The 22237-nt window shown below is 46.6% G+C and overlaps 1 protein-coding gene across 2 annotated transcripts in view; it reads left to right on the top strand.

Annotated features, from left to right (window-relative positions):
• The window catches only part of KANSL3 (KAT8 regulatory NSL complex subunit 3), a 154361-nt gene that overhangs the window by 30585 nt on the left and 101539 nt on the right, over window positions 1-22237 (top strand). For both annotated transcript variants that reach the window (XM_077469540.1, XM_077469541.1), the window contains exon 10: window positions 12564-12638. In XM_077469540.1, coding sequence (XP_077325666.1) covers window positions 12564-12638 — 75 coding nt within the window. The remainder of the gene's footprint in view (window positions 1-12563; window positions 12639-22237) is intronic.

Here is a 22237-nt window from a genome sequence, read left to right as displayed (position 1 = left end):
GGGAATTCTTGGGAGTCCCGCAAAAAAAGAACCATATTGTCTGCATGTAGTGCAGTTTTTTTGGTCAAGCTCCCCACCGTTATCCCCCTTACCCCCTCAGAGGCTCGCAAAGGCCACAGCCAAGGGTTTAATCATAATAGAGAAAAGACCCGGAGACAAAGGGCATCCTTGGCGAGTGCCCCTATGCACTGAAAAAAATTCAGATAACATTATTTTGTTTTATGGCTGCTGTGGGGCAATGATATAGAATGTCAATCCACTTCTGGAACCGGGGACCGAACCCAAACATCTCCAGTACCACCTTCATGCAATTCCAGTCTACGGAATCAAAGGCCTTCTCTAAATCAAGGAAGACCAGTATCCCACCGCAAGAAGTTTCAGGGCCTGAGTATGGGTGAAGTCCCTGCGCAGATTAATATCCGTGTCCTTTTTGGGCATAAAACCTGTCTGGTCGGGGTGAAATAACACGCTGTAGAACCAGCATAAGTCTAGTAGCTAACAGTTTGGTCAGTATTTTGAAGTCCATATTTAATAATGAGATGATCCTATATGATGAACATTGTAGTGGGTCTTTATCCGGCTTAGCCAATAATACAATATGAGCCTCGTAAAAGGCGAGGGGCAAGCTTCCCTTTTGAAAGCTATCTGTGTATAATTGCAGCAATCTGGGTGCCAGAGTCTCTGAATATTAACGGTACCACTCAATTGGTAAACCGTCAGGTCCAGGAGCCTTGCCACGAGGGAATGACCTTATTTCTGAGACTTTCTCTTCCTTGATTGCAGCATCCAGAAAACTCCCAGATTCCTCTGGCAGCTCGGGTAACCGCAGGGACCCCAATGTGTCCCTGAGGTCACCAGTGTCATAGGGATCTATAGAAGAGTACAGAGACCTATAGAAGGATACAAACTCATGTACTATGTCCTCCCTTTCTCTTATTAGTTGTCCGGACGGTGATAGTATGCAGGGAACTGCTGTCGGGGACGTGTCACCTGCCGTCAGGAGAGCCAAGAGTTTGCCATTCTTGTCACCCTTTTCAAAAACACGTGACGCACTCCTTTGCCACTGACAAGTGGTCTCGTCTTGATAATGAAGGGATAGATTCCTTTTTACGAACTGCAATTGAGCCAACGTATCTGGAGACGGTGAATCTGCATGTACCTTAGCGCATTCTCGTTCTTTGTCCTGGCGTTGTTTTTTTACACTATATTCTGCTCTGTTCTCTGAGCTTTTAGCCCTTGTACACACGGTCGGACATTCCGACAACAAAATCCGTCAGATTTTTTCCGAAACTGGTGTTTCATACACACGGTCGGACAAAGTTGTCGGAAAAAACGATCGTTCGGAACGTGTTGACGTTCGTTCGATACGAAGGGACTATATTCAGGCTAATAGCCAATAGCTTTAATCTTGTAATTTCATCTGAGCATGCGTGGCACTTTGTCCGATCGGAATTCTCTACAAATGATCGGACAAAGTCCGATCGGATCATGTTGTCAGAAAATTTTATGTCCGGCTCTCAAACTTTGTTGGTCCGACATGCCGACGGAAAAAGTCAGATGGAGCCCACACACGGTCGGATTATCCGACAACACGGCCCAATCGGACATTTTCCGTCGGAATGTCCGACCGTGTGTACAAGGGCTTATGGCTGATATGTACACCCCCCTAGTGGTGGCCTTAAAGGCCTCCCATTCAGTATGTGCCATTGCTGATCCTTTGTTAATCTGCCAAAATGTGTCCATGTGTGGTTTCAGCATCTCCTCCACAGTGGGTTCCCCCACCCATCTAGGGGACAGACGCCAAACCCTCCTTGAATTCTGTGGGCCCAGTTGGAAGGTAATCTGCAGTGGGGTGTGGTCCGATATACCCCCCGAAAAGGTAGGATGCTTCAGCTATCAGAGGCAACAATGCCCCATTAGCAAACGCCTGGTCTATTCTGGAGGACGAAGCATGTACCGAGGACAGATATGAATAGCAAATGTCAATGGGATGCTTCCACCGCCAGATCTCAGTGAGACCCGCCGCTTCCGCCCAGTGTGACAAGTTATGGTTCGGAGCCCTGGGTGGGTTGGATGTGTCTAGTGCATAATTGAGAACATTATTGAAATCTCCAGCGTTCAATAAATGGAATGAAGCGTGAGGCGCCAATTTCTCCAACACCTCGTACAGGATATTCCCTGTAAAAGGAGGGGGAATATATACATTTACCAGGGCACACCTGCATGAGTAAGCTTCAATTATTACCACTAAAGCCGCGTACACATGTAGCTGTCTGTCCAACGTACTTAGTCCGGCGGACTTCCCGCCAGACTGTCCATCGGACTTTCCGAACGGGCTACTTGCCCACACACGGCACTTTTTCAGCGGACTAATACGGCGAACTAAGTCCGCCGTACTATCCGCCCTACTTTTGAAATGAACGGACTCGCCCCCACACACGCGGAGGAAAGTCCGCTCATTTCGAGCGCGTCTCCAGGTAGGCGGGGCCCGCAAAAGATACGTCGCTGGCCCCGCCACCTGGTATGGACTTAAAGGGGAACCCCCACGCCAAAAAAAACGGCGTGGGGGTTCCCCCAAAGTCCACAACAGACCCTTGTCCGAGCACGCTACCCGGCCGGCCAGGAAAGGAGGGGCGAGCGAGCGCCCCCCCCTCCTGAGCCGTACCAGGCCGCGTGCCCTAAACATGGGGGGGTGCCTTGGGGAAGGGGGGGCCGCGCGCCCCCCCCCACCCCTAAGCACCTTGTCCCCATGTTGATGAGGACAAGGGCCTCTTCCCGACAACCCTGGCCGTTGGTTGTCGGGGTCTGCGGGCGGGGGGCTTATCGGAATCCGGGAGCCCCCTTTAATAAGGGGGCCCCCGGATACCGGCCCCCCACTCTATGTGAATGAGTATGGGGTACAATGTACCCCTACCCATTCACCTGTAAAATAAAGTACAAAAAAAACCACAACACACAAGATAAAATAGTTTATTGCACAGCTCCGGGGGTCTTCCGTCTTCGGGGGTCTTCTCGCCGGACTCCTCCGCTATCTTCTTGTAGCTCTTTTACTAGCGGTGGAACCCGGCATTCTTCTTTGTCGCCGCGGCCTCTTCTTCCGACTTCGGGGGGCTTGTCCCCCTCTTCGGTTCTTCTGCCGGGCCACCGCGCCTTCTTATAGCTCTTTTACAGGCGGTGGCCCGGTCTTCTGTTGCCGCCGCCGCCTTCCGTTCTTCTTCTCCTGGAGATGTTGGCTCGATGTTCTCTCCGGCCACAATGCCAGGGACGCGCTGCGCTGCGACTTGTATAGGGACAAGGGGCGGTGTCACATGGGTTGATGTCACATGGGTTGGTGTCACATTTTATCTTGTGTGTTGTGTTTTTTTTTTGTACTTTATTTTACAGGTGAATGGGTAGGGGTACATTGTACCACATACTCCTTCACATAGGGTGGGGGGCCGGTATCCGGGGGCCCCCTTATTAAAGGGGGCTCCCGGATTCCGATAAGCCCCCCGCCCGCAGACCCCGACAACCAACAGCCAGGGTTGTCGGGAAGAGGCCCTTGTCCTCATCAACATGGGGACAAGGTGCTTTGGGGTGGGGGGGCCGCGTGGCCCCCCTTCCCCAAGGCACCCCCCATGTTGAGGGCACGCGGCCTGGTACGGCTCAGGAGGGGCGCTCGCTCGCCCCTCCTTTCCTGGCCGGCCGGGTAGCGTGCTCGGACAAGGGTCTGTTGTGGACTTTGGGGGAACCCCCACGCCGATTCGGCGTGGGGGTTCCCCTTTAAGTCCATACCAGGCGGCGGGGCCAGCGATGTCTCCATCGCGGGCCCCGCCTACCTGGAGACCCGCTCGAAATGAGCGGACTTTTCTCCGGGTGGGAAAAGTCAGTTCATTTCAAAAGTACGGCGGACTGGCATACACACGGCCGGATTGTCCGCCGAAATGCGAGTCCGGCGGGAAGATTGGAGTGTAAAACTACATTCTAAGTCCGCCGTACTTTCGGGTCAAAAAAGTATGCCGGAGGCTACACACGGGGGGATTGTTTGGCGGACTTGAGTTTGCCGGGCTTTTCCACCCGCTTGTTTGATCGTGTGTACGCGGCATAAGTATCTTCCCCCGGGATCTGTAATCACCTTTTCTACAGAGCAAGGTAAGGACTTGTGCAACAAAATAGACACACCCCTCGCATAAGATGGAAAAAGTGGTAGGTTTGGCTCTGTGCGTCCAGGGACGTTTCATGACTAGGATTTTATTACCTAGTAAATGAGTTTCCTGCAATAATAATATGTGGGGATGCTGGGCCTGTAAGAATTTCAACACTAACGCTCTCTTGTATTTTGAATTCAAGCTCCTGACATTCCAGGAGATGATTTTAATATTCAAGGACATGACAGTAATTCAGAAATTCACCACATGGCAGGGGCCTAGGAGCAAGTGAGGTCCAGAGTCGCACAGAGCCATACCGCATGCTCAAGATTGACATCTACCCACCTATACACATAGCTTTGCGGTGGAGCCTGTTTCTGAGTGCCCACCAGTCTACCAACTGTGTAGTACCGAGAGTGACACCACAAACAATCAACCACAAAAAAGGTGGAGCATATAAACCCAAACGGAGCACACAAAAAAAAATAAAAAAAAGGCATACATTCTTGAACAGTCCCGTCATAACAATTCCCTGTCTAGCCAGCTGGAAAGAAGGGGGGGGACGACGAAAAAAACAGACCCAAACATATCTGCCTGCTAGTGTGTAATCAGACATTACCACATCAGATTGTGGTACAGCAGCCCCAAAAAAAACAGCAAAAAAAATAAGTGTCTCTGGCAAAAAGGAGGAGGGAGAAGGTAACAAAACAGCTCAAACAGAATGTCTTTCGAGATAAATGTTGGTTACCTTCAGCCTAATGTATCCAGCCAATCTGAGACATCCGAGGGGGCCTCAAAAAATTTCCCCGATGTTCAGCACGGATCTTACTGGGGTACAGCGTACTATATATGATTCCCTTTTCCCGGAGCCTCTTCCGAACCTCCACGAACATGCGACTGCGTCTCTGCAACTCAGGGGAGAAATCTGGGAAAAAATGCTGGGTGGTGTTCTCAAACTGGAGCTGTGGTTTCTTCCGGGCTTCAGCAAGGATGAGATCTCTATCCCGGTAATTCAGAAATCGCACAAGGAATGGTCTGGGCAAGGTTCCTTGCGGTCTCGTGCCTGTGGGGACCCTATGTGCGCGCGCTCAACAATGTATGCTGAGGAGACTTGTTGTAAATTGAGGATTTCTAAGAAATTTTCGGCAAAGCTGGCTTTGTGGTGCAGTCTATTTTCGGTGTCCTCAGACCCAGCCATCAAGGTTTTTATCGTGCGTTGCAGGTCAGCGACATTATGAGAGGTGGTAGCCGCAGTATCCTCTATATCTGAGATACGATTCTCGACCTCAGTGACACGGCCTCTAAACTTGTCTAGTCAGATAAGATCACACTCAATGGCCAGTGTATCTATCCTCCCCATGACCATGGTTTTACTCTCCTCAATGGCCGCCAGGATGGCCGCAGTGGAGTCAGTAGCTGCGAATTGCTCCCTACCTGAGGGCTGCTGCGATTCTCCTTCATTTTGCTCCATGTCCCTTAGAAGCTGCAAGGCTGTCTGGTATGGCCACGGCATGCTCTGCTCCAGAGGGAACAGCTGCCACGCACTTGTCACTGCCGGGGAGCCCTGTGTCCTGGGTGGTGGCTGTTTCTTAAAGCGGAGGTCCACCCTAAAATGGACCTCCGCTCATCGGAATCCCCCCCCCCTCCGGTGCCACGATTGGCACCTTTCAGGGGGGAGGGGGGTGCAGTTACCTGGATAATCCAGGTAACTGCACCCACTTCCGGGCTAGCTCTCTGCGGAAAGGGGCGTACGTTACGCCCCTTTCCGCAAGCGCCCGCCCCCTTCAGCAAGTGCCCCGCTGCCTGCTGGGAAACACACAGCTCCCAGAGGCAGCGGGGACCGTCCGGATTGCGCCGCGCGGCTCGCGCATGCGCAGTAGGGAACCGGGAAATGAAGCCGAAAGGCTCCATTTCCTGATTCCCATACCCAAGATGGCGGCAGGACCCATCAGACGAGCGAGCGATCGGCTTCGGGTGCCGACATCGCGGGCGCGCTGGACAGGTAAGTGTCACTATTTAAAAGTCAGCAGCTGCAGTATTTGTAGCTGCTGGCTTTTAAAAAAAAAAAAAAAAACGCGGAGTCCCGGTGGACTCCCGCTTTAACTGACCGTCTTTTTTGATGGCATCTAGGGATGCAGGAGGTGCCCCCGATCACTATGCAGCTGACTGCTGGCTGTGATGTTACTGGAGGTATAGACAGGGAGCCAGGATGAATGTAAGGGAATGCGGAGAATGCTAGACCCTGGGGCCCCACAGCCAGCCCACACAGGCAGTCTCTAGGCACCGAACAGATCCCTGCAAGTTATGCAGGCAGCTGATGACCGCAGCGTCCGCGCCCTGGACTACAGGTCGACCAACGGCAGGCTTCATTAGGCCGCAACGGGCGAATCTGGGGCCCCACAGACCCCGGACCCCGCCAGGCACTCAGGAGATCAAGCTGGATGGTGAGGGGAACCTTTTACCTCACACCAGGTCCACAACAACTCCTTTTAGCAGGATGGAGGCCGGGAAGATGGTGGCGGCCGCGAGTGTGCCAGGCCGGCGTCTGTCTTGTTAATCCTGAGCGTATCTTGCCCAATACAAACCTCAGTAGCTGCAGGTTGTGCAGAGGGACAATTAGGCAGGTGTATTTGCTATGTTTAGCTGCCTAAATGCAAGGATGACCGAGGATTACAATTAGGATTTCTGGAGCTCTTCTCCCACATGTCTGTCCCTGTTCACATCCGGACACGCCCTCAACAGTTTGTTTTTAAAGTTCTTAGTTTTTATTTCCTTTGCCCCTGCAGGTTTATGCTATAATGTGCTATCATTGCACATTTAGCAGATTGTGGCAGACTCGTCTGTCAAAAGCATCTCTCCAGCACTGCACTGTCCCTGCTCTAGCAGGTCCTGACCACTTCCATCTTTGGCTGGTCTTCCTTCCGGGTTCGTATTCTCCGGTCAATTCAATAGCCGTGCCATGAAGATGTAATTTCTGCACAGGAGTCACATCACCACAGCACACAGTGGATGCCTTACTTGTGGTCTAAGCTGCACATGTGTGAAACTTTCTAAGCAGTTCATGTAAATTATATGCAGTAAGGTAGACACTCACTTTACATATTTCCTGGTAAATTTTCTAGCATTCACTTAACCACTTCCCGCCTGGCATATAGCAAAATGATGGCTGGACGGTGGTTTCTTTATATCATGACGTCCAGTCAGGATGACGTCTTTCAGGAGAACAGCCGGCACACGCCGGTCAGTGGTGTGGTGTGTCAGTCTGGCACACCGCAACACCGATCATGGTAAGAGTCTCGCGGTGTAAACAGGAAGAGCCATGTATCGGCTGTTCCTTACTCACGTCTGACAGACGCAAGGAGAGCCGATCGACTGCTCTCCTGACAGAGGGGATCTGTGCTGATTGATTAGTGCAGCCCCTCTAGGATGCCCACCCAGGACCACCAGGGATGGCCGCCACTGATGACCACCAGGTATGCCACCCATGGCCACCAGGGATGCCAATCTGCGCCCAAAAATATCAATCAATGCCCATCAGTAATGCCTGTCAGTGCCTCCTTTACAGTGATGCCCATCAGTGTCACCTATGAGTGTCCATCAGTGCCACATATCAGAGCCACCTATCAGTGCCCATCTGCAGCCTCATCAGTGCCCATCAGTGAAGGAGAAAACTTGCTTATTTACAACATTTTATAACAGAAACTAAGAAAAAAACTTTTTTTTTTCAAAATTTTTGATCTTTTTTTATATGTTTAGCAAAAAATAAAAACCTTAAAGGTGATCAAATACCACCAAAAGAAAGCTCTACAAAATGATAAAAATTTAGTTTGGGTACAGTGTAGCACAATAGTCAATTAAAAAGCTACAGTGCTGAAAATTGGCTTGGGCAGGAAGGGGGGAAAGTGCCTGGTATTGAAGTCGTTAAGGAGCTGTCTGACAGCTCATGTGCCTTTTAAAGTGTATAAAAACTCTAAAACTTATATTGTAAAGTGCTGCACAAACTGTTGTATAATAGTTTTCATTATATTTGACATTGTGCCTCACTAATTTACATTTTTACTGTGAATCTGTTGCAAAGCTTCTGCCTGTAACAGGACTTCTTGTTGCAGGCTGCCGACCTTAAAATAGAACTTTATGTATGATAAAAAAATTAATAAATTGGCAAACAGGCAGGATTTTAATGCAGAAAAGAAAAAATGATTACCTGCCTGTATGCCTTATACACTGAGCTGTGCACACACAAGTCAGTGTGCAAATTTCACCAGTGAACTCTTGTGCATGTGCTGGAATAAGGTCATCTGTGCCGGGCCAATGAAAATGGGCAAACTTTGATACTCGTAAGCCAGATCGGCCGCAGATGACAATGTTCATCAGGAAAGACTTTGACTCTGGATAGAAGGTGAGCACAGTTCTACTGTAAGCCTCTGCCTCACAGTTACAGTAGTCAGTCTAACATTTATATTCCTTCATTTGTCCATTGTGCTTCCTGCAGTCTTTACAGACAATCCATTGGCAGACTGACAACACTGCTGCTAATTTTTAAAACGGTGGATTTGTGGTTTTGGCCTGTAACAGCACCTGCCATTACTGGCAAGCTTTTCGGATAAGAAAGTTGCAACAGCAGACCCAGAAAAGGTTTCTTAACCTTACGTGGACTGGCCACTGTAAATGTATTGCCGGTCCATTGACCTGTTACTTGTACATCCGTTGGGAACTGTGCACACGCACAATACTGTGATTGGATACAGTGGACCACAGGCAAAGATACATACAGAGCCAATGAGGAGTGGCTCTGCATCATGTGATCACTGTGACCAGTTACAGAATGCAAGCAAAGACTGCTTGTTAGCAGCTATGCCTCATTTACTGGCTGGTGATCAGGAAGCTCTGCTTTCTCTCACACTGATCAGCGGATGAGAGGAAAGAGAGCCTCCTGACCACCAGCCAGCAGCACTGCAAATCTGTGCCAACAATATTGAAATCTACACCTCTACTGTCAGTCACACATGTACAATGTATGTCAGCCCCATCCTGCCATGTATAAAAACCCCATCACCTTATCCTGCACATATGTACTTTAACCCCTTCAGCTCCATCCTCCCACTATATGTGACTTGTACATTAGCCCCTTCATCTCCTGATCCCTCTGTTTATGACCTGTAAATGTATTTTTTATGTAGTGCACTATTACTCAACTACATATTTTAATCCCCTCAATACCAGCACATTTCCTCATTTCAAAAAATGTGGCAAAAATCATCTTGGCGTATCTACTTTCCAAAAAGGGTCCATTTCAGTGGGCCTTGTGCTGTCTGGGCATTTTTATTTGCTATGTTTTAAACAGAAAGTAAAGGGAAACGGGGCGTTTGTTTTTTACAAAAAAAAAGTGGTTATTAACGCGCCGCGCCACCCCTATAGCCAAAAGACGGCTACAGAGTGGACGCTAACTGCTGGGAGGCCGTCCCTGGATGTCCTCCTGTTTACTACCCTAATGCGCGCCGCCGTGGGCGCGCAATGGGGAAGTTCTGTGTTGGCCTTGTCCCTCGGACACAGCCAATCACAGATCGTGCTAAATGGCCAATCACAGTGGCCATTTAGCACTCGATCGGGCTATCCAATGAAAGGTGATCTCATATGTAAACATATGAGATCATCTCTCATCGCCAGCTCCCCTCCTCACGCAGAGACAGCGTGCGAGGAGGGAGAGCTTCCGTGCTACAGCGTCTGTGACAGTGAGTGAGTGTACACACACACACATGCCCACCTGTCCCCAGTGCCACCTATCAGTGCCATCTGTCCCCAGTGTGACCTGTCCCCAGTGCCACCTATCAGTGCCATCTGTCCCCAGTGCCACCTATCAATGCCACCTGTCCCCAGTGCCACCTAACAGTGTCATCTGTCCCTAGTGCCGCCTGTCCCTAGTGCCGCCTGTCCCTAGTGCCATGTATCCCCAGTGCCACCTGTCGGTGTCACGTGTCATCAGTGCCACGTATTAGTGCCATCTGTCATCAGTGCCATGTGTCGTCAGTGTCACATCAGTGTCACCTGCCATCAGTGCCATCTGCCATCAGTGCCACGTCAGTGTCACATATCATTGTCCTGGTGCTCCAGGGCCTTCAAAAGTGTAATAGGTAGTCAACAATTTAGATGTGTAATTTATGCTCCTAGAACACGTAATGCGCTCCCTGCATGTTGGGCGTCTCTAAGTGGCCAGGCTGTGAAAAAGTCCCACACATGTGGGTATCGTAATACTCAGGAGGAATAGCAGAATTTAATTTGCGGTGTCATTTGTGGTATACACATGCCATGTGAGAGAAATAACCTATTACAATGACAATTTTGTGGGGAAAAAAATAAAAAACAAAAAAATCTTAATTTTGCAAAGAATTGTGGGAAAAAATTACAACATCAAAAACCTCACCATGCCTCTTACTAAATACCTTGGAATGTCTACTTTCCAAAAAAGGGGTAATTTGGGGGGTATTTGTACTTTCCTGGCTTGTTCGGGTCGCAAGAAATTAGATCGGCCACCAGTACATCAGATGTGATCAATTTTGTATGATTTCCACCACAGCTTATAGACGCTCTAACTTTCACAAAGATCAAATAATATCCACTAATTTGGGTTATCTTTACCAAAGATATGTAGCAGTATAAATTATGGCCAAAATTTATTAAGAAAAATTAATAATTTGCATAATTTTATCACAGAAACAAAGAAAAATGCGTTTTTTTTGTCCAAATTTTCGGTCTTTCTTCATTTATAGTGCAAAAAATAAAAACCCCAGAGGTGATCAAATACCTCCAAAAGAAAGCTCTATGGGGAAAAAAAGGACAAAAAATTCATTTGGGTACAGTATTACATGACTGAGTAATTGTCATTCTAAAGGCCCATACACACGATCAGACTTTTTGACAACAAACATGCAAATTAGCTGTTTTGGAGCAACATCCGACCGTGTGTACGCTCCATCGGACAAACTTTTTTGGTTTTCATCGGACTTTTGTTGGCTGTGCGAACGGACAAACTTTCTGGCAACAAAAGTCCGATGGAGCAAAGTCTGATCGTGTGTACAGAAAACCATAGGACTTTTGTACAAAGTACAAACAGGCATGCTCAGAACCAATGCAAAAGATCAGACAACAATACAGAAGTTGACCAAAGGTGGCAGTAAAGAGCAGAAAAACCACATGATTTGGTGAAAGTTGGCTGAAAAAGTCCTGCTGTGTGTATGCAATACAAGTTCAGGGCCGACGCCCTTTGTACAAAAATCCAAGGGAAAGTTTGTACAAAATCCTATCGTGTGTATGAGGCTTTAGTGTGAGAGCACCGAAAGCTGAAAATTGGTCTGGGCAGGAGGGGTGGTTAAATATTGCCAAAAGAAAAGCTCTATTTGTCTCTCTAAAATTCATTTGGTTGTAGTGTTGCATGACAGTAGTTTTAAATCAAAGTATCAGTGCTGAAAACTGAAAAATTGGCTGGTAATCAAGGGACTGGAACATGCTGGTAATGAGGTGATTAAGAAAACTTTATACAGTGAGGCATGTGCCAAACTGTCAAATTACTTTTGGATTTACGTACATTTTAAAGGGGAACAATGGATGGGAAGAATAAAATTACATTTATAATACTCTTTCATTAGCATTAATAAAACAGCTGGCTAAAAGTAAATTCTGTTGGCAAGAAGAGTTAAAACATCAGCTTTTTTATTGCTGTCTGTTCATACTAGGATGCACTTCCTCTCACTTCTTTGTCCCATTGATAATGTTCTCCAAAATGGGAGATCTCTTCAGTCATGCCACATTTAAGAACATTACACCCCCCCCCCCCCCTCCTTCTTTTTTTTTTTTTTTTTTTTTTTTTTTTTATATCTTCCCAGTGGTTGAGAAATCTTTCCACCCTTTCCCACTCTTATCTAAACCTAAAAAAAAGTTGCAATCAAAGATTTGAAGTCTGTAATATAATATGACAATGGAATCCTAAGAATTGCTTTGAATAGTAATGTGTACTAGTTTGCTGGATTTCAGTTTAAATTGGCTTAATAATATATATTTTAGGTACAACAAACAAAAGGTGTGTAAAACTGTATTTCTTTTCTTCAGATACAGTCACAGTTTAATTAGAAAAGCATATTCCCTGATGCTGCAGAGAATTATCCTCATGACCCTTGCTTTCCTTGAGGAAGCAGTGGTCTCTCTGCGGAGTTTGAACACACACCCTTTGCTGAGTTAGAAGCTCTCCAACAAGCATGTTGCCTTTTATTCTGTTGGCTTCCTGTTTTTTTTTTTTTTTTATTATGTGCTGTTCTTTTTGGTTCCCTCTTAATACTGGTTTGCCAGAAAGATGTAGCGCCAAATGTATTCATTGATTGGTCTCATTGTTTGTGTTATTTAGATAAGTAGACAAACTGTAACATTTATGTCTCATTTGCTTAGGTGTCTTTGATGGAATATGTGACGGCTGTGGTGTGCCTGGGGTTCCCTTTGATGACTATGGATGGACCTAGAGGGGTGAGTGCTTGCTATTAAAAAAACAAAACTTGTTAAATCAAGGGAAACTCTAGGCAAAGTTTCCAGGAAGACAAATTAATGAAGTTCTGTATTCATTAGGATACTCTTAATTTTTGTTTTAATGCAAACCTGTAAGTACCTTAAAGGCCAGTTTTGCCTTTAGCAACATGTTACACCCATATTTGGGGTGTAACATGTTGCTAAGTATTTCCACTCATCCTCCATCCCTCAGCCACTTTTACTTTTAAAATCATCGCTTTGCCCACAAAGGCGAATCGTTCAAGTCCTGTCTGCCACCACAGCAGACAGACCTGCGGGGTGCTTTACAGGCTCAGAACTGCAGATCCCCCTATTCAAGGGGACCTCAGTCTCTAAAGGTTTTTCTCTAAACTGAGCCCACCGTGAGAGGTGGAGATTGGGTCTGTTATGCAGAACCCTGCAGCTGGATAAGGTAAGGGAGACTCATCAAGAATTTTTTGAATTCTAGTGGGTTTCTCCTTTAAGTAAATGTAAGCTATACCTAAAGTCACCACCGGGGGCTGTCAAGAGCACATACCTTTCATGCCTGATCTGTCTGTCTTTGTGTCCTCGGGCTACACTCCTTCAGCCATGCTCCAGGTAGGATGTGGGTAGGGGGGATTTTTTTCCTTCTGGGATTCTCCTTCCATGGCTTAGGGGGCTGAGATTAGCCTGGGCAGGGGGCGGTAGCATACCGCACAACCCGCTACCACTACAGTGGCTTCACATCCACCGGCCCTTCTTTCTCCTCCTTCCCACCCTCCCCTTCATGCTTGCCTTGGCTCATGTGGGAAACTCTAGTTTTTGAAAAAAATGAGGGGGGGGCAGAGAGGTCGGAGGAGGAGGGGGGCGGAGCGTTAATGTAACGTCGGCGTGGTTAGACGCCCACATCGCTGGCTACACAGGCTATAAAGTGCACTCTTTTCAGGTGCACACAGCCTATGTAGGGACACAGAGCAGACAGGCTCATGTGAGTGTGGGGGACACAGGCATTCCCAGGCAACATTTACTTGAGCACCAGGCTGAGTCTTGGTAGCAGCAGCAGTTGCTGAACTACAGTGCTCAGCAGTCAGTGCATTTTTGGTGGTACGTCTATGTTTTGTTACCGTGCACTATGGGCAGAAGAGGCACTAATACCCCAAAGAATAGATGCTCAAAGGGGTCCTCGTCAGGCTTTGAAGACCCCCCCCTCTGCACCTTCCCCCCCCCCCCGATGGACCAAGGGAAGCTGGCCAAGGTGAGCCGTTGGGGTTAGGAGCTGCAATTGCTCCTGACACTTCAGCCCCTGTATACATTACACAGGAGGTTTTTTTCCTCAACCATTAATGGATTAGAGAAAAAATTAGTGGCCTTAATCGCATCTTCACTCAGTGGAAAAAAAACACACTAGATCCCCCTCTGCCACCCAGGACCCTCAAACAGAGGAACTCTGGGGGGGGGGGGGGGGAGGAGAGTAATTCCTCTCAGAGGATCGGGAGGAGACTGATGATTCCACTTCAGAGGACTCTAGTGGAGAAGGGCCCTCTTCGGCTTCTCAGGATGAGAAGGTGTTGGTGCAAATTCTTGCTGGATTGGTCCGATCTGCATTTAAGTTGCCCGCATCTGAGTCAATTAAAGAACCCTCTTGTTTGGGTTCACTGAAGCCTCCTCAAGCTGCACATGCCTTTCCTGATCATGGTTTACTTGGAAGAGTGGGATCACCCAGATAAACATTTTTTTCCTCCTAAAAAGTTTTCAACACTTTATCATATGGAGGAAAAATGTATTGATGCCACCATTTCCTCTAAACAAAAGCCTGACTTGTCCTGTTGCTTAGGGATTTAACTGATAAACATTGGAATACCTATTAAAAAAACGTCTTCTCCTTGGCAGGTTCAGTAGTTCAACTTGCAGTGGTAGCAATTGGAATCTGTCAATATTTAAGAGACCATGTTAACCCTTTCATGACTAGGCCTATTTTTAACATTTGGTGTTTACAAGTTAAAATCCATATTTTTTGCTATAAAATTACTTGAAACCCCCAAATATTATTATATATATTTTTTTAGCAGAGACTCTAGAGAATAAAATGGCGATTGTTGCAATATTTTATGTCACACGGTATTTGTGCAGCGGTGTTTTAAACGCAACTTTTTGGGAAAAGGGACACTTTCATGAATTAAAAAAAAAACGAAACGGTAAAATTAGCCCAATTTTTTTGTATAACGTGAAAGATAATGTTACGCTGAGTAAATAGATACCAAACATGTCACACTTTATAATTGCACACACGCACTTTATAATTGCACGCACTTTAAAATTCTGGTTACCAGATTAGAGTTAGAGGGGGTCTAGTGCTAGAATTATTGCTCTCGCTCTGACGATCGCGGCGATACCTCACATGTGTGATTTCAACACCATTTACATATGCGGGCACGACTTCCGTATGCGTTTTCTTTGCTGTGCGAGCTCGCGCCGACGGGGGCGCTTTAGAAAAAAACATTTTTTTTCTTATTTATTTTAAAATTAAATAGTTTTTTTTATTATAATTTTGATCCCTTTTATTGCTGTCACAAGGAATGTAAACGTCCCTTGTGACAGTAATAGTTGGTGACAGGTACTCTTTATGGACCCCCGATCCCTCCTTTACACTTCAAAGTATTCAGATCGCCGTTTTCGGCGATTCTGAATACTGTATTTTTTTTTTTTAAACCGGCGCCATTGGCAACCGAGTAAACTGGAAGTGACGTCATGACGTCGCTTCCGTGTTTACGATTAGGGGGGCGTCCCCTCCCGCTCCTCCGGCTTAACAGCCGAGCGGCTTTTAGCTGCATCGGTTGTTATGCCTGGAAAGCCAATCGCCGGCTCTGAAAATCAGTACCGGGATGATGCCTGTAGGTGCGGGCATCATCCAGGTATACCTCCCGAAAGCAGAGTACGCACATCTGCGTATGCTCGGCGAGTAGGGGTTAAACAGGTGCTCAAAGTTATACCTGAACAACAAGCTCGGGGGTTTGCCAACCTACCAGCGGCTTTGTGTTTTGCGGTTGATGCTATCAGAGATTTTTATCCTCCAGACCTCTCGCCTTACGCTTGGTTTGGTACATAGGCGTAGAATCTTACGGTTGAAAAATTGGTCAGCCGAATCACCATGTAAAAAACTCCTGGCTGGATTTCCCTTTCGTGGTGCAAGACTGTTTGTTTGGGGAGGATTTGGACAATTGTATCCAAAAGATCTCTAGTGGTAAAAGCACCCTTTTGCCAGTTAAGAAAAGGAGTAAACGTCCCTCCTTTAAAAGGGATCTTTCTCCAGTGCCAGGGGCATCAGCCTCCAGGCAGTCACGACGGCCTCCTCTGTCGGGCTCAAAGGTTAAAACTCAGTCAACCCCAGGGACAAAAGAAGTCCTGGGGGAGGAAGTCTACAAGACAAAACACTAAAGCCTCCTTATGAAGGGGCGCCCCTGCTTGCTCAAGTGGGGGGAACACTGCTAAAATTCTCAAGGCTCTGGCAGGAGGAATTTCAGGACAGATGGGTGATCTCCACAGTAACTCTAGGTTACCAACCAGAATTCCCCTCTCCTCGTTTCCTCGGATCAAATGTACCCAGAGAGAAAGAAGTCTCTCTAGCGTTGGAGCGACTATTTTGCAAAAAGTTATCGTGGTAGTTCCCATGCAAGAGCAGGGATTGAGGTTTTATTCAAACCTTTTCCCAATACCAAAGCCAAACGGAGATGTCAGACCCATTCCAGATCTCAAAGATCTAAACTGATTTCTAAAAAATATGGTCCTTTCGCATGGAATCAATCCGATCGGTAGTCTGCATCCTACAAGGAGGAGAACTTCTGGCATCAATAGATATCAAGGATGCATAACTGCATGTACCTGTTTTCCCTGCTCATCAAAAGTACCTGCGTTTCAAAGTAGAAAAACGCCACTTTCAGTTTTTAGCTCTGCCCTTCGGATAGCTACTGCAACTCAGGTGTTTATAAAAATCTTGGCCCCTCCTCTGGCCAGATTAAGGGCCCAAGGTCTAACAGTAATAGCATACCTAGACGATCTGCTCTTGATAGACCAGTCGGTAGCCCGCTTGGACCAAAACTTGGTCACCACAATTAACTACCTGGAATATCTAGGTTGGGTCCTCAACTTGGAGAAGTCGCCTTTAAAACCATTAAGAAGACTAGAGTATTTGGGTCTGTTCATAGATCCAGCCCAGAAGAGGGTATTTCTACCCCAAGCAAATATCAGTGCTATAAAAGAACTGATTCAGGTTGTCAGGGCAAAGAAGGGTCCTTCTAAATTCGCCTTTGTATGAGGTTGCCGGGGAAGAAAGTGGCTTCATTCGAAGCAGTTTCCTATGCTCAATTTCACTTGAGGCTGCTGCAGAACCGTATCCTGTCTGCATGGAACAAGAAGGTTCAAGCGTTAGATTTTCTGATGTGTCTGTCTCCTACAGTTCGTCAGAGCCTCAGCTGGTGGCTGATACCCGAAAATCAGCGAAAAGGAAAATCTTTTTACCAGGTACCTGGAGAGTGGTAGTAACAGATGCCAGTCTTTCAGGTTGGGGGGCAGTTCTGGAACAGTCGACTGTCCAAGGGAGATGGTCCAAGACCGAGAGGACCTTACCCATCAACATTCTGGAGATCCGTGCAACGTATCTAGCCCTAAAGGCCTGGACACTCAGGTTACAGGGTTTCCCTGTCAGGATCCAGCCCGACAATGCCACAGCAGTGGCTTATATCAATCACCAAGGAGGCACCAAGAGTCGTGCAGCTCAGGGAGAAGTAAACCAGATTTTAATCTAGGCAGAAAAGCATGTGCCGTGTATATCGGCAATCTTCATTCCGGGGGTAGAGAACTGGCAGGCGGACTACTTGAGTTGCCGGCAGTTAGTCCCAAGGAATGGTCTCTTCACCCCAACGTCGCCTTAGCCATATGCTAGAGATGGGGGGTTCCAGATGTAGATCTCTTTGCGTTCAGGTTCAACAACAAGATCGACAACTTTGTGTCAAGAACGAGGGATCCTCTTGCACGCGGGACAGATATGTTGGTAACTCCATGGCATCAGTTCTCTCTGATTTATGCATTCCCTCCTATTCTGCTGCTGCTACAACTACTTTGCAGGATCAAGCAGGAAAAGTCGGTGCTTCTGGTGGCCCCAGCGTGCCCCAGAGGAGCTTGGTATGCAGAAATAGTGAAGATGGCGGTAGGCTCTCCTTGGACCCTACTGTCACGTCCAGACCTGCTATCCCAGGGACCAGTATTCCATCCTGCCTTACAAACACTAAATTTAACGGTTTGGCTATTGAAACCCACGTTCTGAAGAATCGTGGGCTTTCAGGCCCTGTGATCTCTACCTTGATTAATGCAAGGAAGCCAGCTTCCAGAATGATTTATCATAGAGTCTGGAAAGCATATGTCTCTTGGTGTGAATCCAGGGGTTGGCATCCCAGAAAATATGTCATAAGCAGAATCCTTGAATTTCTGCAAATGGGGTTAGAGATGAAGCTGGCCTTGAGTACCATCAAGGGCCAGGTCTTGACCTTATCAGTTCTGTTTCAATGTCCACTTGCTTCTCATTCTTTGGTCTGAAGCTTTATACAGGGGGTAACGCGCATTAATCCTCCAGTTAAGGTGCTTCTAAACTCCTGGGACCTGAATTTAGTTCTGTCAGCTTTACATAAGCAGCCTTTTTAACCGATTCATCAAATTCCCTTAGTTCTGTTGACAAGGAAATTCATTTTTCTGGTGGCCATTTCTTCAGCCAGAAGAGTATCAGAAATAGTGGCGCTCTCTTCTAAAGAGCAGTATCTAATAATGCACAAGGACAGAGTGGTGTTGAGCCCTCATCCTAGTTTTCTACCAAAGGTGGTCTCAGGTTTTCATTTAAACCAAGATATTGTTCTCCCTTCCTTTTTTCCAAATCCCTGTTCTTCGGAAGAAAGGTCACTACATTCTGCATGTAGTGAGAGCAGTCAAAGCTTATCTGGAAGCGACGACTCAGGTTTGCAAAATGGATGTTTTGTTTGTATTACCAGAAGGTCCTAATAGAGGACAGGCAGCGTCGAAATCTACCATTGCTAAGTGGATTTGACAATTAATTGTTCAAGTTCATGGTTTGAAGCAAAAAGTTCTGCCTTTTCAGATCAAGGTGCACTCCACTAGGGCTATTAGTGCTTCATGGGCAGTGCATCACCAGGCCTCCGTGGCTCAGTCTGCAAGGCCGCAACCTGGTCATCAGTCCATACATTCACAAAATTTTATCAGGTGGATATGAGAGGACATGAGGATATCGCATTTGGGCATAGTGTGCTACAGGCATCAGTATAAGGTCCTCAGGTCTGATCACATCCTACTTTGTGTGATTCCCCTCCCCTCAGCATTTCTCTGGGACATCCCATCAGTAATTAACAGGGCTCTGTGTCCCATGATGTACTAGAAAGAAAATAGGCTTTTTATAACGGCTTACCTGTAAAATCCTTTTCTTTAAAAAAAAAAAAAAAAAAAATTACGCAGAACTCGCTTTAACCATCTCAATACAGTGCACTTACACCCCCTTCCTGACCAGACCAATTTTCAGCTTTCAGCGCTCTCACAGTTTGAATGACAATTAGTCATGCAACATTGTACCCATATGAAACTTGCATCCTTTTTTCCACACAAATAGAGCTTTCTTTTAGTGGTATTTAATCACTAGTGGGTTTTTTATTTTTTGTGCTATAAATAAATTAAAAAAAACGTAAATTTTGTGAAAAAAAAAATGCCTTTTTCTTTGTTTCTGTCATAAAATTTTGCTAATTTATTAATTTTTCTTCATAAATTTTGGCCAAAATTTAGGGTCCTTTCACACGGGGCGGATCAGTCCTGATCCGCCCCGTGGATATCCGTTTGCTCAGCGGGGATCACTCCGCCGATCCCCGCTGAGCAGGGAGATGACAGGTCCGTCTCTGCATACTGCGCAGGGACGGACCTGTCACAGCGCCGCTCTCCACTATGGGAGATCGGATGACGACGGACCGCAGTGCCCGTCGTCACCCGATCCGCAGACGGATGGAAAAATAGCCTTTTCCTCCGTTACACTTTTTCGGATCGGAGCGGGTCGGATGTCGGGGGACATGTCACCGCTGACATCCGACGCTCCATAGACCTCTATGGAGCACCCGTTCAGGTCCGCCTGAAAAACTGACAGGCGGGCCTGAACGGGACGTCAGTGTGAAAGGGGCCATATACTGCTACATATCTTTGGTAAAAATAACCCAAATTAGTGTATATTATTTGGTCTTTGTGAAAGTTATAGAGTCTACAATCTATGGTGCCAATCACTGAAAATTGATCACATCTGATCAGGCCTTCAGTACATCAGGTGTAGCTCGTTTTTTTGAGACTAACAAGTCAGGAAAGTACAAATACCCCCCAAATGACCCCTTTTTAGAAAGTAGACATTCCAAGGTATTAAGTAAGTAGCATAGTGATTTTTTTTGTTGTAATTTTTTCCCACAATTCTTTGCAAAATGAAGATTTTTTTTTTCATTATTTATTTTTTACAAAATTTTGTAAACACACACACAGCATATGCATACAACAAATTACACCCCAAAATACATTTTGCTACTCTTCCCAAGTATGGCGATACCACATGTGTGAGACTTTTACACAGCCTGGCCACATACAGAGCACCAACATTGAAGTAGTACCTTCAGGCGTTCTACGAGCAAAAATGACACATCTCATTTCACAGCCACCTATTACACTTTTGAAGGCCCTGGAGTACCAGGACAAAGGAATTGCCCATAAAATGACCCCATTTTGGAAAGCAAACACTCCAACGTATAATCTGTGAGTCAAATGAGTCTCTTGAATGGTTCGTTTTTTTTTTCCAGACGTTTTTGGAAAATGTGGGAAAAAATGAAAACGCATTTATTTATTTTTTTTTATTTATTTTTTTTACACAAAGTTGTCAATTTATAAGATATTTCTAACACATAGCATGTATATAGCAAAAATTACACCCCAAAACACATTCTGCTGCTCCTCCCGAGTATGGCGATACCACAGATGTAGGACTTTTACACAGCCTGGTCACCTAGAGAGGCCGAACATTGAAGTAGTACCTTCAGGCGTTCTAGAAGCATAAATGATACATCTCATTTCATTCCTACCTATCACACTTTTGAAGGTCCTGGAGCACCAGGACAATGGAATTGCCCACAAAATGACCCCATTTTGGAAAGCAAACACCCCAACGTATATTCTATGAGGCATGGGCTGCAAATAGGTACTCGGGTACTCTGATGGGCTGGTGACGGGTACTCGGGTACTCTGATGGCCTGGTGACGGGTACTCTGATGGCCTGGTGACGGGTACTCGGGTACTTTTGATGGGCTGTGACGGGTACTCGGGTACTTTTGATGGGCTGTGACGGGTACTCGGGTACTTTTGATGGGCTGTGACGGGTACTCGGGTACTTTTGATGGGCTGTGACGGGTACTCGGGTACTTTTAATGGGCTGTGACGGGTACTCGGGTACTCTGATGGACTGTGAGTGACAGGTACTATGATGGGTGGTGACAGGTCCTCTTTATTGGGGGGGGGGGGGGTGCGATCAGTGTGATTGGTGTGTACACTGTAAGCGGTAATGAGATGTTACCGCAATCTCCTCCTCACACACGATCGGTGTGTGAGGAGGAGAACCCGGCAACATCTCGTTACCGCTGTTTGTTTACATTTAGTGATCGGCTGTGAAACTATCACAGCCCATCACGTGGGTAAACGGCCGGCCAATGGCTGTTTAGCAGCGTCGGGGACGAGCAGTGTTCCCGGGAACACGCCGCCACCGACGCGCAGCGTGTTCACGATCGTGCGCACGCACCGTGCACTGTGGGGGTGTAACCATCTGTGATCGGCCGTGACTTCATCACGGCCGATCATGTGGTAAACAACCATACCCAATGGCTGTTCATCCCCCTCAGTGGCGAGCGGTGTCTCCGTGACACGCCACCACCTAAGGAACAGAGATGCGCGCGCATTCCCTATTTAGATAGTAGGACGTCATATGACGCCCTCCCGCCACAAGAGCTGCGCTGCCTGGCCATTTGATGGCTGGCGGTCAGCAAGTAGTTAAGGACTGGAAGGATTTGCCCCCTTAATGACCAGGCCATTTTTTGCAATATGGCAATTTTTTGGATTGCGTCGTTTTAACTGACAATTGCGTGGTTGTGTGATGTTGTACCCAAACAAAATTTATGTCCTCTCCCCACAATAGAAGCTTTTTTTTTTTTTGTTTTTTTTTTTTGTGGCGCTAAACAAAAAAAAGGCCAACAATTTTGAAAAAAACTAAATTTTTTGCTATAATAAATATCCCCAAAAAAAAAAATAACTTCAGTTTAGATCAATACGCATTCTTCATATTTTTGGTAAAAGAAATTGCAATAAGTGTATATTGCTTGGTTTGCGCAAAAGTTACAGCGTCTACAAAATAGGAAATATATAAATAAAAATGGCATAAATCTATATATATATGTGTGTGTGTATTGCGGCAGACAGATCGCACACTTTTTTGAGACAAGTGACATCTATAAATCTGTGCTAAAAATAGCCGATTA

Source organism: Lithobates pipiens, unplaced genomic scaffold, assembly GCF_037356315.1.
Source record: "Lithobates pipiens isolate NorthernLeopardFrog02 unplaced genomic scaffold, aLitPip1_a1.2 Scaffold_8, whole genome shotgun sequence".
NCBI lineage: Eukaryota > Metazoa > Chordata > Amphibia > Anura > Ranidae > Lithobates > Lithobates pipiens.
This window is presented reverse-complemented; position numbering and strand designations above follow the sequence as displayed.